Raw genomic sequence first — 14,519 nt, 5'->3', positions numbered from 1 at the left:
TCCACGCTCATACGTCTTTACACGCGTCACGGCCTACGTCACTAGAATGCTGGTCGGCGTCACGACTCCCTAATAATAATCCCTGCTATTCGTTGCCGTCACAGAAGCACTAAGATGCTGGTCTGTTATTGGTTGGTGTCACGGTTTCCAAAATGACAGAATGTTTCTTCGCTTGTAAGTGGAAACAAAACCATATTTATCGTGCATTTTAGTGCTTAATTCAAACAGGAATTTGTTATCCATGAGTCAGAAGATGGCTAGTGATGTTAAAGAGAGAAGTAAGATGATTTATATGTAAAGGAATCTGGAGATAATCCATAAATACGAAGAAGGCTAAACTAAGATTAACTACCCTCACTATGAAATATGGCCATAACAAGCTCTCACAGCACTCAGAGGTAACTAAATCCTTTCTATATTTTTTATTTATGATGTTATTTAAGTGTATACATGTATATTATATATAAGTAGCACTCTTTATACAATTTTGGTACTCATTCTTAATATGTATTTACAATTTTTATGTTTTTATGTGCAGTTTTACATGCATTTGCTATTTAACATAGGTTTGGGTTTCCCTGCTCACCATATGGCGAATTCACGTTACAATCCCAACCCCGGAATGGATTAATCTTGTAAATTGGGGGCCCACTGTGTGTGTGTGAGTGTGTGTGTGTGTGTGTGTGTGAGTGTATATATATATATATATATATATATATATATATATATATATATATATATATATATATATATATATATATATATATATATATATATATATATATATATATATATATATATATAATGTGTTTGTGTGGGTGTGAGTATCAGTTTCACACGGCCTTCAGTGATGCTCGATTACTGGGCATTGCATCACCATAATCGTGTACTACACAGGCTATTTTATGGAGCATTTAAACATCAATAAACCCGCATCAGCAATTAAAACGTATCCCTACATGTGATACATGATATCAATAAATTGGATATGAGCATATGTATATGGGTCAGTGTGAGGGGGTCACAAAGATGCTGGTCTGCCACAATGGTACAGTTTTTGTATAAGGTATAATAATTTAAGATTTGAGGACAGTGGGCCCCCAGTTTACAAGATTAATCCGTTCCGCAGTTGGCATCGTAACACGAATTCGCCTTACGGCAGGCAATCCAAACCTATGTTAATTAGCTAATGCATGTAGGACCCCAGGTAAAAACATCCAAATTGTATAAACATATTAAAAATTAGTATCATAATAGTATAGTAAGTGCTACCTATATGTTATATACATGCATACAAATAACATCATAGATAAAAAATATCTAAACTATTTATTTACATTTGAGTGACACTTGTTATGGCCATATTCCCTCGTAAGGGTAGCCTAGGCTAGGCTATCTTCGCTTTCTTCGTATTTCTTGATTATCTCCAGGTTCGTTTCCATGTACTGTACTGTACATCATATTCTTAGTTCTCTCTTTAACATCACTAGCAATCTTGGAACTCATAAATAACCAATTCAAGTTTGAATTAACCACCAAATGTGTTGACTGTAAACGCTCACGCCACGGGCACTCCATTGACGTCGACCAATTGAAGAATGCGACCAAACACGAATAAGGGAAGCAATCTTAAATTATAGACCTATTACCAAACTGTCAGATGACTCCAATGATTTGGAGCTGCTCACGCACTATCACATTCTATTGCTGTGACAAAAAACATCAATTCCCCGAGGAATCATTATGTCAGAGGTTTAGTCTGGAAAAAAGAGATTGAAGCAGGTGGAATATCTTGCTGATTATTTTTTGTGTGTTGGCTATGTGAATACTTACCATTGCTCCAACAAAGATAAACGTTAAAGAAAAGGTTGTCTGTGACATCATGACCAATATGGATGGATCTATTTGCTCCCTGGGGATCCTGGCCTTTGGGGAAGATTATGCAGATGCGCATGGCCTTGTGAGATCGTCAAAATTGAGAACGAAGTTTAATACAATTCAAAGACCAATTTCGAATCTTAGCCTAGCATATAGGACCTACTGTAATTAATATTAAAGGTTCTGTGAGATTTTTTATGAAATACCGGTACTTTTGAGAATTGCCATGTTTGTGCCCCATGTCAATCAGGGGCTGGTGTATAACAGCCAAATATGGATCAAATGATTGTGTGTATTACCTCAGTGTGGCACATTCACTAAGCATAGTGCATAAGAAAGGGTGAGGGTACACATAACTGCTGTTAACATAAGAAAATCAGAGAACCAGACAATCAGAGAATTACTATTGTCTTCAGTCACACAAAAAGCGTACTTTAGGAACAACTTGTATTTTATTTAGATAGCCCTTTTAATACATCAAAATGCAACTGAAGGTACTGAACAACTAAAACAACAAAAATAAAGTACAGTGGACCCCCGGGTTACGGCGTCCCATGGCTTATGTTTTTTTCGCATTACAATGTTATGATACAGAGTTTTTTCGTCCCCTCTTTAAGGCATTTATCCCGCTTTACGATTAACATCAACAACTGTCATGACCTGTGGGGTTGGTTGTGTTTTGTTGTCGTTTTTAGGTAAATGCTTCTGTTGGCGTCAAACTGCCTTCGCTGCAACGTGTCACTACAATGCTGGTCTGCTATCGGTCGGCATTTCGACGCCCTAAGATACTGGTCTCCTATTGGTCAGTGTGAGGGGGTCACAAAGATGCTGGTCTGCCATTGTTGGTGCACGGGGTCATAAAGACGGCTGCCTAAAGACCTGATCTTGTGTGAGAGCGCTTTCAGTATCGTATTTATTATGCATTTTAGTGCTTAATTCAAACTTGAATTAGTTATCCATGAGTCCCAAAATTGCTAGTGCTGTTAAAGAGAGAAGTCAGAAGATAATCAAGAAATTTGAAGAAAGCTTAGATAGCCCAGCCTAGGCTATCCTTACTAGGGAATATGATCATAACAAGCGTCACTCAAAGGTAAATAAATCCTTTACATATTTTTTATTTATGATATTTAATTGTATGCATGTACTGTATATTATATATATCACTTACTATACTATTTTGATACTAATATTTTAATGTATATACAATTTTGATGTTTTTACCTGGGGTTTTACACACATTAGCTAATTAACATAGGTTCGGATTGCCCGATTTATGGCGAATTCGCGTTACGATCCCAACTGATGAACGGATTAATCTCGTAAACAGGGAGCCCACTGTATATCATAAAAAGAAATATCATTCCATCAGTCTAAAACACAGATACACATCCCCAAGAGCAGACCCACACACCCTGTAAGATTGTATACAACATGTTATTGGGTCTATGTAAGTTGTAATCATCAGGCAGGCACTATAAAAGGTTCAAAGATTAGTCAGTGAGAGATCCTCTAGGGATACTAACAGATAAAGTCCGATAATAGAATTGTCATCTCGTGTAAATAATTACCACTACTGCTACATGAGGCTAACGTAGCGTAATAAAGAACAATAACACACTGCTGCGTCAAATAGGATGTAAAAAAATGAAACAAAAAAACAAAAGGCGTTCATCTGAGTACTCTCCTTTGGTGCTGGGCAGTTTCCATTGGTTGAATGGCTTCTGGGCTGATGCCTTTGTAGAGAGGGTGCTTGCAGTGGCGCCAAATCACCAGGACAAGACGAACAACGTACAGCAACGATGCCGCTGCTAGTAGCACAACTACAAGTGAAAAAGTAAAGGCCATCATAACAGCACAAATGTAACTCTTATTGTTATAGTGCATATTATAATAATACTCAAATTCATAATAATGACAATAATAATAAAAATACCATCCCAGAGTCATCTGCTTATTGTGGAGAAGGCATACAAGTCCCAATGCTTTTTTGGGCTCTCTCTTCATGTACCGCAGTAGTCTAACTTTGCACATAGGTGGAATTTTCTATCTTTTGGTATTTTCCTAGATTTAGGTATAATTGAGCATTTCTGCCATTCCGTTTCGATGTGAGACAGAACAAGCAGAGTCACAGTCAGTCATGGCCCTATACCTGGTTAGTATTAAAATCCCAAGCGTTCAAAGCGCACAGTCTTTGACCTGCAGAAGTAGAAATAAACTCCATGGTCCATATGCATTGCATTGACGTGCGTCCATACGGATGAACGGTAAGATCTCCTTTGGGAGGATAAAGTTCAACTGTGCATGTGGCATGGGCAAATGGTGACCACCTTACAACCATAACTGTCCGTGCATTGTCATCCCAACAACCAACCCCCTCCTTCCTGCCTGAATATTGCCAATATTTAGATTTTGAATGGGGTACTGATTGCATGTAATCACAGTCGATGACGCCTCCTTTGTGTGTTGTTCTGGGTGGTAAGGAGGCCACGGGGAACACCTCCTAGACAACTTGGAGAGACTGTCTTTCGGTGTCCTGAAATTAGTTCTTCTGACAGATCCCAAGACAAACAACATAACTGAAGACATGGTAAATTGACACTCTGCTTAGTTTGCAGCCCCCACAACCCAATCTGAGTAAGCGAAAGCCAATCAATCTTATGTCTCAAATTCCAGTCCTCAAGGGTCGCAATCTGGCATGTTTTCGATTCTTCGCTCGCAAACACACCTGATTCAAATGATTAAGATAAGACCTATGCAATAACTGGATGAAAATATTTGTAATATTGTATGATTGTAACACACATTCTCTTACCGATGAAAATGCCACTACGGCTTGGTGATTCAGCATTGTAGTTCTTATCAAAGTTTCCTGCCAGTGCCCAGATCACAACTGGATAATCAATAAGTATGTAGCGCACGTACTTGTCCAGGACTACGTTCTGAAGGTAAAACCTAAAAGAAAGAGTTTTACTTTGAAGAACAGAGACGAAAAAAATTCTGTTTAATATTTTGTGTTTCTGTGTGGAAGACTCACCATACAAGCAGAACAATTGTTAACATACTATAGGACACGGTGGCAGCATTTGTAGAGGAAACATTTGCTTCGTAAGTCAACACAATGGCCAAGTTGAGCAGTGTGGCGATGGTTGTCCATGTCGTGTAGATCATCACACCATTCTGAACCTGGAGTTGTATTATAATGTTATTGCGGGTTCATTTGCAGATTTGTTGAATGAATGGGATCAGTCTATATTACACTTACCAATATGCGAATGAGCCATAGGTCCACGTTGTGGTATTTCTTGAGCCATGGTCCATAAATATGAAGACCATGGCAGGAAAAAGCTATCATACCATAGTTTGTGCCAGCAACCAAAATTAGTAAGACAAGTGCAGCAATCATCCACCTTTGGGAATGTGTAAAAAAACATATATGTGATCAAAACTGATTTGCTATTCTGAAATCTAATATTAAATAATTTGCTTGTATACATTATTTTTTCCATTTATTTGTATCTAAGTATAATTTATTACTAGTAAATTATTTACTAGTAATATAATTAAGAGATTATTTCAAAACGTTTTAAATGTATGAATATAATATTAATATATATGTGTACATTTATTTACATTTACTGTATCTGTTACATTTAGGTGCGGTATTTGGCCATGGCATTTTGTGCTGCCTCTCAGAATATTTTCAAATGTCTTTGCCTGGTCTTCTATAGTTGTTGTTGTTTTTTTTCCAAGCTGCTCTTTTATGAATAGAATAGTGATGTTTTCTTGCTTGTGCGAGTTGCATGACTGCAACCTGGCCGTTGAGTACCAAACACCCAAGTGGCTTCTGTCGCATTTAAAAAAATCGGATATGTGTGGTTCAAAAGATCAGATACAGGTAGCATAGGGGCAAAAAAATCGGAATTGGGTCACTTCAGGATGCAGTGAACCTAATCTTAGTTGTGACACAGCAAACTGTATAACTTGACTTGCCACTTGCTTGAAGAAATTAATGACTTGACTCCACTTGCTTTAAATTTGATGGTGACGGGTCTCGACTTTACCTGCTCGACTTTTTTTTCCCGACAGAAACAAAGGACTCCCTTGTTACTTGAGGGCTACGAATGAAGTCTTGCTTGTGACTTGTGCTAAAATGACTTATTTCCACCTCATGAAATCGGATATCTATGCAATATGTACAGTATGTAGTATCATTTCTCAAATCTCCACAGAAAACCTATACTGTGTCAGGGGTGTCCAATCGTTATGTAAAGAGGGTCTGATTTGGTCAGGTGAAAATGTGTGGTGTGCTGTTCATTCCTTGTCATAGTTTGCAAGTTTTGTCTGGTAGTTGGGATATGACAACAACAGCAATATATCATAATGTTAAAATTGTTACGATGGCATCATTGTCATGTTACAATGTCACATATGCATCAAAAAACATAACTCACCAACATAATAGTCACTCACCGCTCCTGTCTGCCCATGTGTGCACTTGGGCCCAACTGCCACATGTGACAGCTGTAACTATGTACAAAATCACAATATGGTGCTTTTTTTTCCAATATGAGCTTTAACATTGTGAGCTATTATACACTATAGTTAGTTAGTTTTGTTTTATAACTGCAACCATCTCATAATAACATTAGAATTAAGGAAAGACCCACACGGGTCATGCAGTGAGAGGTTCCCCCTGACACTTAACACAGACACCTAACACGAATTTGAGAGTGGTTTGTTCAGAGAGGCAGCGCATGCTCAAAAAGTATTTCCGAAAGCACCCAAGAGTGCCGCAAGAGGTCTGGTGAAAAAAAAAAAAAGTGATATATGATGTAATAATATAAATCAAATGCACTTTCCTCTAATGATGTAATGTATTTGCACATTGAAAAATATCTTACTCTCTGTCCCAAACAAGCAGCCATGCAATATTGAAGCACATATTGAGACACCAGCAAATGAAGAATCCATAGGGCAAGACTGGTGGACTGCAGTAAACATAGCCATAAAAATTCCTGTGTAAAATAGGAAATAAACAAAAACATATAAACCAGTCAGTACAATGGTGCACACAAAATGTCTCTGTAAGATAAATCACTGAAAGGGCAGTACTCTCTGCAAAGGTTAGCCAGGATATAGATGATCATGAGTGTCAGCCACACATAGATGACACTCCAGATACTGAAGGTCCATCCCGACGGGGTGATCTCCGTCACAAAAACGTCAGACACATTGCCTGTAGTAGTACTGAAGGGCTCTGTGGAGATTGGAGGCACAGTCTTAATCCAATGCAATGGTCACATAAAGCATTATGCATATTTTCTTACCTACTCCCAGAGCGGCAAGACCATTGAACACCAGACTGACACCGTAGACCACCAGAGACAGCAATATGACAACAAGTCGTCCGACATTGTGTTTCCCCATTGTAGACAACTGCTTCTAAGTACAGATGTTACACCATTGCACCCAATGAGCAAATAGTAATAGATACAAGTTGATGATGATATTCACCATGTTCCTTCTTTGTTTACAGTGTGGGATGAACTGAAAATCATCTTTTTCTTTTGTAGAGTATTGTTAACAGGAGTCATTCAGTTAATTTGAGTAAAATATTGAGTTTCTTCATTCTGAAATTATATTCTAAAAGTACTGTGTTTACGAAGAAAATTTACGATTGTCTCCAATTTCATAGCTAATTAAATCTGTGGTACAAAAGCGACACAAGACTAGTGACGTCTGTGGCAGCAACGGTCTTGATTGAGCTGGGAGTTAATGAGGTTTGCATTTTACTGTTGTTTGTCATCTCTCGTGTCTCGAGTCCTTTAATCATCAATAGGTGTACAATAAATTCTAAATGTCTATGCAATAAAGCTGATGAAAGTGTAAGACTGCAATTGTTTGTACTTTTTGGAAAATCATCAATTCACATAAACATGAAATAACTACTGATTACTCTCATCTGTTAATTTGTTGTTCTTATGCACATGTACATTTCTGTGTTTTACAGTACATATTGCTATCATTATTGTTATTATTTCATTGTATTCACAGAGAGTATTTTTATGCCAATGTATTATGAGTAGCAACCTCAGATTTCATTGTTTTCAATGACAGTAAAGGTGATTCTGGACATGATTATTCAAACATGAAACACCGTATTTTCCGCACTATAAGGCGCACCATCAATGAATGGCAGAGTTTCTAAAAAAAAAAAAAAAAAAAAAAAAAAAAAAAAAAAAAAAAAAAAAAAAAAATCATATATAAGGCGCACCGGATTATAAGGCGCACACAGAGTTTAAACCATAGTACTGGCTGGTACAAACATGCAACGGTATGAGTGAGGAGCCAAGCGCAGGTGAACGCCTGGCGCCACCGTCTTTTTAATTTTATCCTCGACATGCATTACATATTTTTGACCTGCTATTCCGATACGGAGCAGCAAGAAGTTAGAAATAAATGAAAGACGGGGAAATTTAAATGACAAACAGGAAACAGTATGAGTGAAGAGTCAAGTGCAGGTGAACGTGCGGTGCCGGCGTCTTTTTAATTTTCCCTCGACATGCATTACATATTTTTGACCTGCTATTCCGATATGGAGCAGCAAGAAGTTACGAATAAACGAAAGTCAGGAAGATACATGAAACGGTATGAGTGAAGAGTCAAGCGCAGGTGACCGCGCGGTGCCGCCGTCTTTTTTATTTTCCCTCTGCATGCATTACATATTTTTGACCTGCTATCCCGAAACGGAGCAGCAAGATGTTACGAATCAACGTAAGACAGGGAAACTGAAAAGACAAGCATGAGTGTGGTGCCACATGCTCTGAGTCCTCAAAAAAAAAAAGGAAAAAAAAAATCAGGTTGGGCCTGCATATCAAGTTAACTAATCGGGCTGGCCCGAGTCCTAACCCGAACTCTTTAATACCCTCGGGCCAGGTAGGTTCAAAAAGGATTTTGTTGGGCAGAAACTATAGTTTATGCAGTCAGCACATGATATGATCTATATATAAGGCGCACCGGATTATGAGGCGCACCGTCAGCTTTTAAAAAAAATTAAGGCTTTTGGGTGCGTCTTATAGTACGGACTATACAGTGCTTGATTAGACACATTGTAAAAAATACTGGAACTCACAATTAATCATATTTATAACAGAAAAAAATATTAAAATAAGACTAAATTAGAAAAAAATCTAATCATTTCTTTTCTGTTAGGTCATACGTAAACATATTAGGACACAGACCTTGTGATGATCAAAATAAAACCAAATATAGCACTATTTTCAAGTCGAAAATATTATGAAATGGCTACGCAAAATCGTCAAACAAAGCATACCTTTCGCTGTCCTCGCTTTGAGCGTGTGGTACAGATAGAATGAGGTCCATTTTATAGATTATCCATGTCTCACGTGTACTAATTATCTTGCATGCGCTCTGCGACACTCATAAAAGGTGTGTCAAACGCAACACACCTCCCTTTTTCATGTTGATCTTGTGGAAGAGTGTATTTGATAGGGAGGAACTCATACCTGTGGCTGGCCTCACTGTTTTTATCCACTGTCAGGTGTGCTCCACCTGATCCAAGTTGTTGGCTGGCTATTGTGGCAGACGCTGTTGGGTGGTGGAGGCCTCTTGCTCTCTTGGGGAGTCCCATTGAGGTTTGGAATGGTGGGGCGGAATGGGTGGGGGAGGGGACTGGTGGTGGGGCTGGCAAGTTGCCTTGGGTCTCTTGGTGTCATTTGCTGTCTGGGCAGCCAAGCCACTTAGTGAGGGCCCACTTGCTGGCCCTTCCCTCTTGGCTGGATGGGGCAAGGTCCTCCATTTAAATTGCACACAACACTGCAACTCCAAGACACCTTTGACTTTTATTGTGCATGCGTGATTGTGTCAATTCATTTACATCTTCCCAACAGAAACCATATTAACTTAATCATGCTTAACTGTAGCTTGGTGTGTGGCCACGCCCAAATAACTATTAACCTTTTTAAAGGAGCCGTGTCATGGTATTTTTAACTTATCACACTCAAATATATGCATTTATATGATTAAATCTTTAATGTCTTATGAATAATGATTTTTTTGGTGAGGCACTGAAACTGTGCCTCTCATCGTGTGGCTGCTGCGCTTCCTTTTTGACTAATGGGGACCACTGACAAAACAATTAAAAAAAAAAAAACCTTTGGGTATGTAAAGCTATAGCAAGAATCTCAAAAAGTAGATACTTACAGTGCGCTGCATTAGGAAACGTGAGCGTTTAAAAGCAGAACAAAAATGTGCCTTCAAGTAGCAGTCTTTATTCAGCATGACAATGCTATTCATCCAATGCACATATCTATATAATGAAGCTAACGTTGGTGCATTAAAGCTAATACTACATTGTACATACAGCTGAGGATGCTCCATCATTTTTGGAGATTTTAACTATTTTACAATGTTAATTTATAACCCGAAAACACGCCCAAAGTGTTATTTTCCCTCATTGATGAATTTCAAATAATTCCTTACCTATTCTACATTCTCACAGGCGCAGACCCCGCTGAAGCAGATATAAATAGCTTGCAAGATATAGTATGATGATAACAGGCCCTCTTATTGACTCTACACCACCCCGCACCACCTGAAGAATAGCAAATACTCACCCACCTCAGTCAAGGAGACAATCACGTTTTTTACTTTCGCTTTCAGTCTGGAGTTGGGGAGAAGAGAATTTGCTGTGGGCAATTAAGGTTGTAGTACACAAATGAATTTTGAATTGTTATGAGTACTGGTTACCCGAGGGAACCAATTAGATAGGAAGAAGAAATGTTACTGTGTGCAGTCATTTGACAAGTTTTGCTTTGTTGGCTCTCCAGTACATTTTGATGTCCAGAAATCACTTGTTTTGGGTTTCTGTAGTGTCTCTGACTCCCATTACTGATCGCAACAACGTTAGCTTTTTTGTTGTCGTTCATTCATTTTGGCAGTCAGCTGTTAGAATAACTGCATATAGGTTATCCCATATTTCTTATGCAATCAGTTAGTATATTTGTCATGCGATGAGTATGTTGGTAGATTAGGATGAATGTTTTCTGTTACTGTTGGTTGGGAAAAACAGGAATTGATGAGTCTCAAGCAGCTGCAAGAGACAAGTCTGTGACCCGACCCACGGGGGTTTAGTGACCTGAGCAGTCATGCTTGATGTTCCTGAGGAAGAAGATACCAGCATGATCACTAAACTGCATTCCTCACAATCATAAACCGATTGTTTACATGTTAACAAATGTCTCCCCAATCCTTCAGGGCAGCAATGACTTTTGTACTTAGAGCAAACCCAAACGAATAAAACAGGGACGTACACATTTTTTAACCAGACTGGAAGGAGCTTTCAGAGGGTGAAGGTTCCTCTCCACTCTCTTTACGATAAAGTTGGTTGTCTTCTATCTGCTATGTTGCTTATTAAATGTTTTAGGTTGCCTTAACCCTCATCTCAGTGTCATCTTAGATCTTTTGAAGCATCTTAAAAATCAATTGAAGTCACTTTGATTTTTAAAGATGCAAAAATGTAAAGGTTAACTAAATGTAGTTCCACTGGTGTAGTTCCACTTATGTTGCCTGGTCAGACTTTGTTAAACACTGCAGGCCATACTGTGCACCTGCGCGAATGTTTAGAGCAGAAGTCACCAGCTCTGCTCCTCCTCCTGGGTGTAGACCATGGTGTGCATTTCTGGGCATGCCGACACATTGAGAGGCCACTTCCCCAGCGCATATGACATTTTGGTAACAAAGAGTAGACTGCCTGATGCTGAAAAAGCAGGATATTCTAAATTTCGTGACTTTGCAGGTTGTGTTTGGGATTTTGGCAGGGGCTCCACGTTGAATCTTACAATTTTGTGACCAAATTTATAGAAACATTTTAGACGACGGGTCGACTTGATGGTGCAGTGACTAGAACGTCTGCCTCACAGTTAAGGGCCACGAGTTCAAATCCACCTCACTTCAGCCTTCCTGTGTGGAGTTTTCATGTGCTCCTCGAGCCCGCATGGGTTCTTTCCAGGCACTTCAGCTTCCTCCCACGCTCCAAAAACATGCATGGCAGGTGTATTGGACACACTCGTCTTGTCTCTTCACTTGTCTCTGTGTGCCCTGCAATTATCAGGCAAATAGTTCCGGGTATCCCCTGCCGAATGCCCAAAACTACAGTCATGGTGTTAACTTTAAGTATATGAAACAAAAAAAGAATTAATTTGGGTGCAGTGTGTCTTGAGTGCAGACAGAAGTAGGCCAGAAAAAAAGTCAATTGTTGCCCTCTAGTGGTGGTGGAAGGTTGGGCAAAAATACACTGACGGACTGATGATTAAAATTGTGTCTGGCTTGAAAAAAAGGAAGGCCCTACAATTGAGGAAAGGAGGTGGGGCTTTGACAAATGACAGACCTGCAAAAAAAAAAAAAAAAAACATAACATACAAAACATAACTAACAAAGTGGATGTTTAACACTGAAACATTTAACATTGATACAGCAAGCCAGAAGCGGCTACAGATAATGGATGGATGGTTCGACAACAGAACACATAAAATAAAACTGAGATCACATTTGCCCTGTTGTTTGAAGTGGCAATAGATGAAAGATAAGATGTTCAAAGTTTTCTTTCTTCTGGGTCTTTCATTTTTCTTTCATCGGAAATGTCACGATCTTAGCATGCATGTCATTACACGTCTGCTACAAGCAGGTTTGAAAGCAAACAAGCAGCTGTAGGGACCGTTGAGTCCCATTTATACTCGCCTCAATTCCAAGTGCTATCTCTGAGTTTGGAATATACATCCAGGCTTCGTGCTGATGCTCTTCTGTACTTGACGTCAGTTTCACCCGCAGTCATGCTTCCGCACCAACGCAGACTGTCCAAAAGCGCCGACATCACTGTTGAACAAAGTAATGCTGCGCATTACCGGTGCAAAAAACACATAAGCGTCCCATAACCCAAACCCTAACTTAAGCGTCAAACGACATTTCCCCAGACAAGTTCACTGCTGATCCACACACATCGCAGAGAAGGCGCAACAACCACGCAGACTCCTATCCTCCAATGAATGTCACAGCCAAAACACACTTGCAGTGCATACACACAAACAACACCACAAAACAAAAACAGCAAAAATCAGGGGAGTTCTTGGAAATGGCTGCCATTGACAAAGACGTCATCTTCAACAAAGAATTGGCACTATCCATACATACAGTCAGTTTCAAATATATTGCGACAAACACAATTTTCATCTTTGTTTTTATAAACTTTTGATCTGAATGAAATTATGTGCTTCTACTCCAGACTTTGAGCTTTAAGGTAGGCCTACGTGCATTCCCATCCAAATCAAGTAAAATTGCCGCAATTTGTATATTGTGCAGATATACGTCTCCCACTTTCCAAGGAATTAATTATTACAAAGGGAAATGACAAAGAAACACAGTGACTTTGATAAGGAACTCTACCCTGATTCTTGATCAGGAAACAGTACCATGTTAGAATACTAGTTACAAGAAAAGTGGTCATGTTAGAGTAATGTGTTACAGCGACATGTTTCTGGGACTTGTACTGGCAGATTTTTATCAGATTTTTATTTAGCTGCTACTAGCCAGTAGGAACATTGTTTTTGTGGCGCATGTTTGTGCATGTTTTGTTAGATTCCTTGATAGTATCTGAGGAAATAGAGGCCTTTAATCCCATTATTTTTCAGAACACATTAGAAATGCTGTTTAGGGGTTTCATGTTTAGGATATAAAGGATGCTTTCAATAATATTAAGTTGTTGTTTTTTTTTCATGAACATCACAGATAAGAGGACAAATGGAAAGGTGATGTTCGGTTGTGAAGTCATATAGTCCACCTATTTCCCAGTAACTCACGTACTGGCGAACAAAGATACATGTGCACATTCTTGGGCAAGTTGAAACACTTTGCACCAACCAAGTTTCTAAGGGTGGAACGGGCAGTCATCAGTTTGACTTGCTATATTTTGCAAGTCTGTTTTATGATGATTCAAGATTTTGTATGATAACGTGTGTGTGTGTGTGTGTTGAGTTTCTGTGGGTGTAATGTGCAGTCATCAGATTAGCATTGTTATGTAGTTCACATGTTGTTCACCACTGTTGTATGAGAAATCAATATGACAAACTATCGGGGGTGGAGGTTCCTTACAAGGCACATAGCATGTCTTGCACTCTCGTGGCAAGCCTGTGTCCTTTGGCAGCACAAGATGGGATGGATTCTTGGGCTTCCTGTGGCAGTCACCAAGTTTCTGCATGGTGAAACGTGTAAACACCAGTTTAATATTGCTTTATGAGTTTGATATGAAGTTTTAAGTGTCAGAAAACCAAAATAGGATAAGAGATTTTTGCACATTACGTGCTCATTTTACCTCTGAAAAACTGATGATAGGGAAACATGTTTTTCCTCCTGAAGGTTGACCTTTTGAGAACCACTGCACCATCCAGAGCAGGAATGTCAAACTCGTTTAAGCTTTCGGGCTGCATGGAGAAAAATCTATTCCCAAGTGGGCCGGACCAGTAAAATGATGGTATTCGTTTATGTAACTTTAAAATGAAAACTTCAAATTTATTACTCATTTTTGTTTAATACTTTTCAAAATAAAGCGAGCATCACTTTTCATCGCA

At 39.0% G+C, this 14,519-nt stretch overlaps 1 protein-coding gene across 2 annotated transcripts; it reads right to left on the bottom strand.

Annotated features, from left to right (window-relative positions):
• Nucleotides 1–2,334: 2,334 nt before the first annotated feature.
• LOC148407636 (uncharacterized) lies at nt 2,335–9,540 on the bottom strand. 2 transcript variants are annotated; one of them, XM_088401919.1, is made up of 8 exons: nt 9,405–9,540; nt 7,206–7,320; nt 6,991–7,135; nt 6,780–6,893; nt 5,141–5,285; nt 4,913–5,061; nt 4,691–4,830; nt 2,335–3,698 (listed from the first exon to the last, which is right to left on the bottom strand). In XM_088401919.1, the coding sequence occupies exons 2-8, from the start codon at nt 7,303–7,305 to the stop codon at nt 3,547–3,549; spliced, it is 945 nt and encodes a 314-aa protein (XP_088258045.1). In that variant the 5' UTR covers nt 7,306–7,320; nt 9,405–9,540; the 3' UTR covers nt 2,335–3,546. The 2 variants fall into 2 exon arrangements, with proteins under 2 accessions (XP_088258045.1, XP_088258044.1); XM_088401918.1 differs by lacking the exon at nt 9,405–9,540 and adding an exon at nt 9,212–9,313.
• Between the last annotated feature and the right edge of the window lie 4,979 nt (nt 9,541–14,519).

The sequence above is a fragment of the Hippichthys cyanospilos genome, chromosome 19 (genome assembly GCF_059441005.1).
Source record: "Hippichthys cyanospilos isolate Australia breed blue-spotted pipefish chromosome 19, RoL_Hcya_1.0, whole genome shotgun sequence".
Taxonomy (NCBI): Eukaryota; Metazoa; Chordata; class Actinopteri; order Syngnathiformes; family Syngnathidae; genus Hippichthys; species Hippichthys cyanospilos.
The sequence above is the reverse complement of the archived record's forward strand: the minus strand, read 5'-3'. Positions and strand labels throughout refer to the sequence as shown.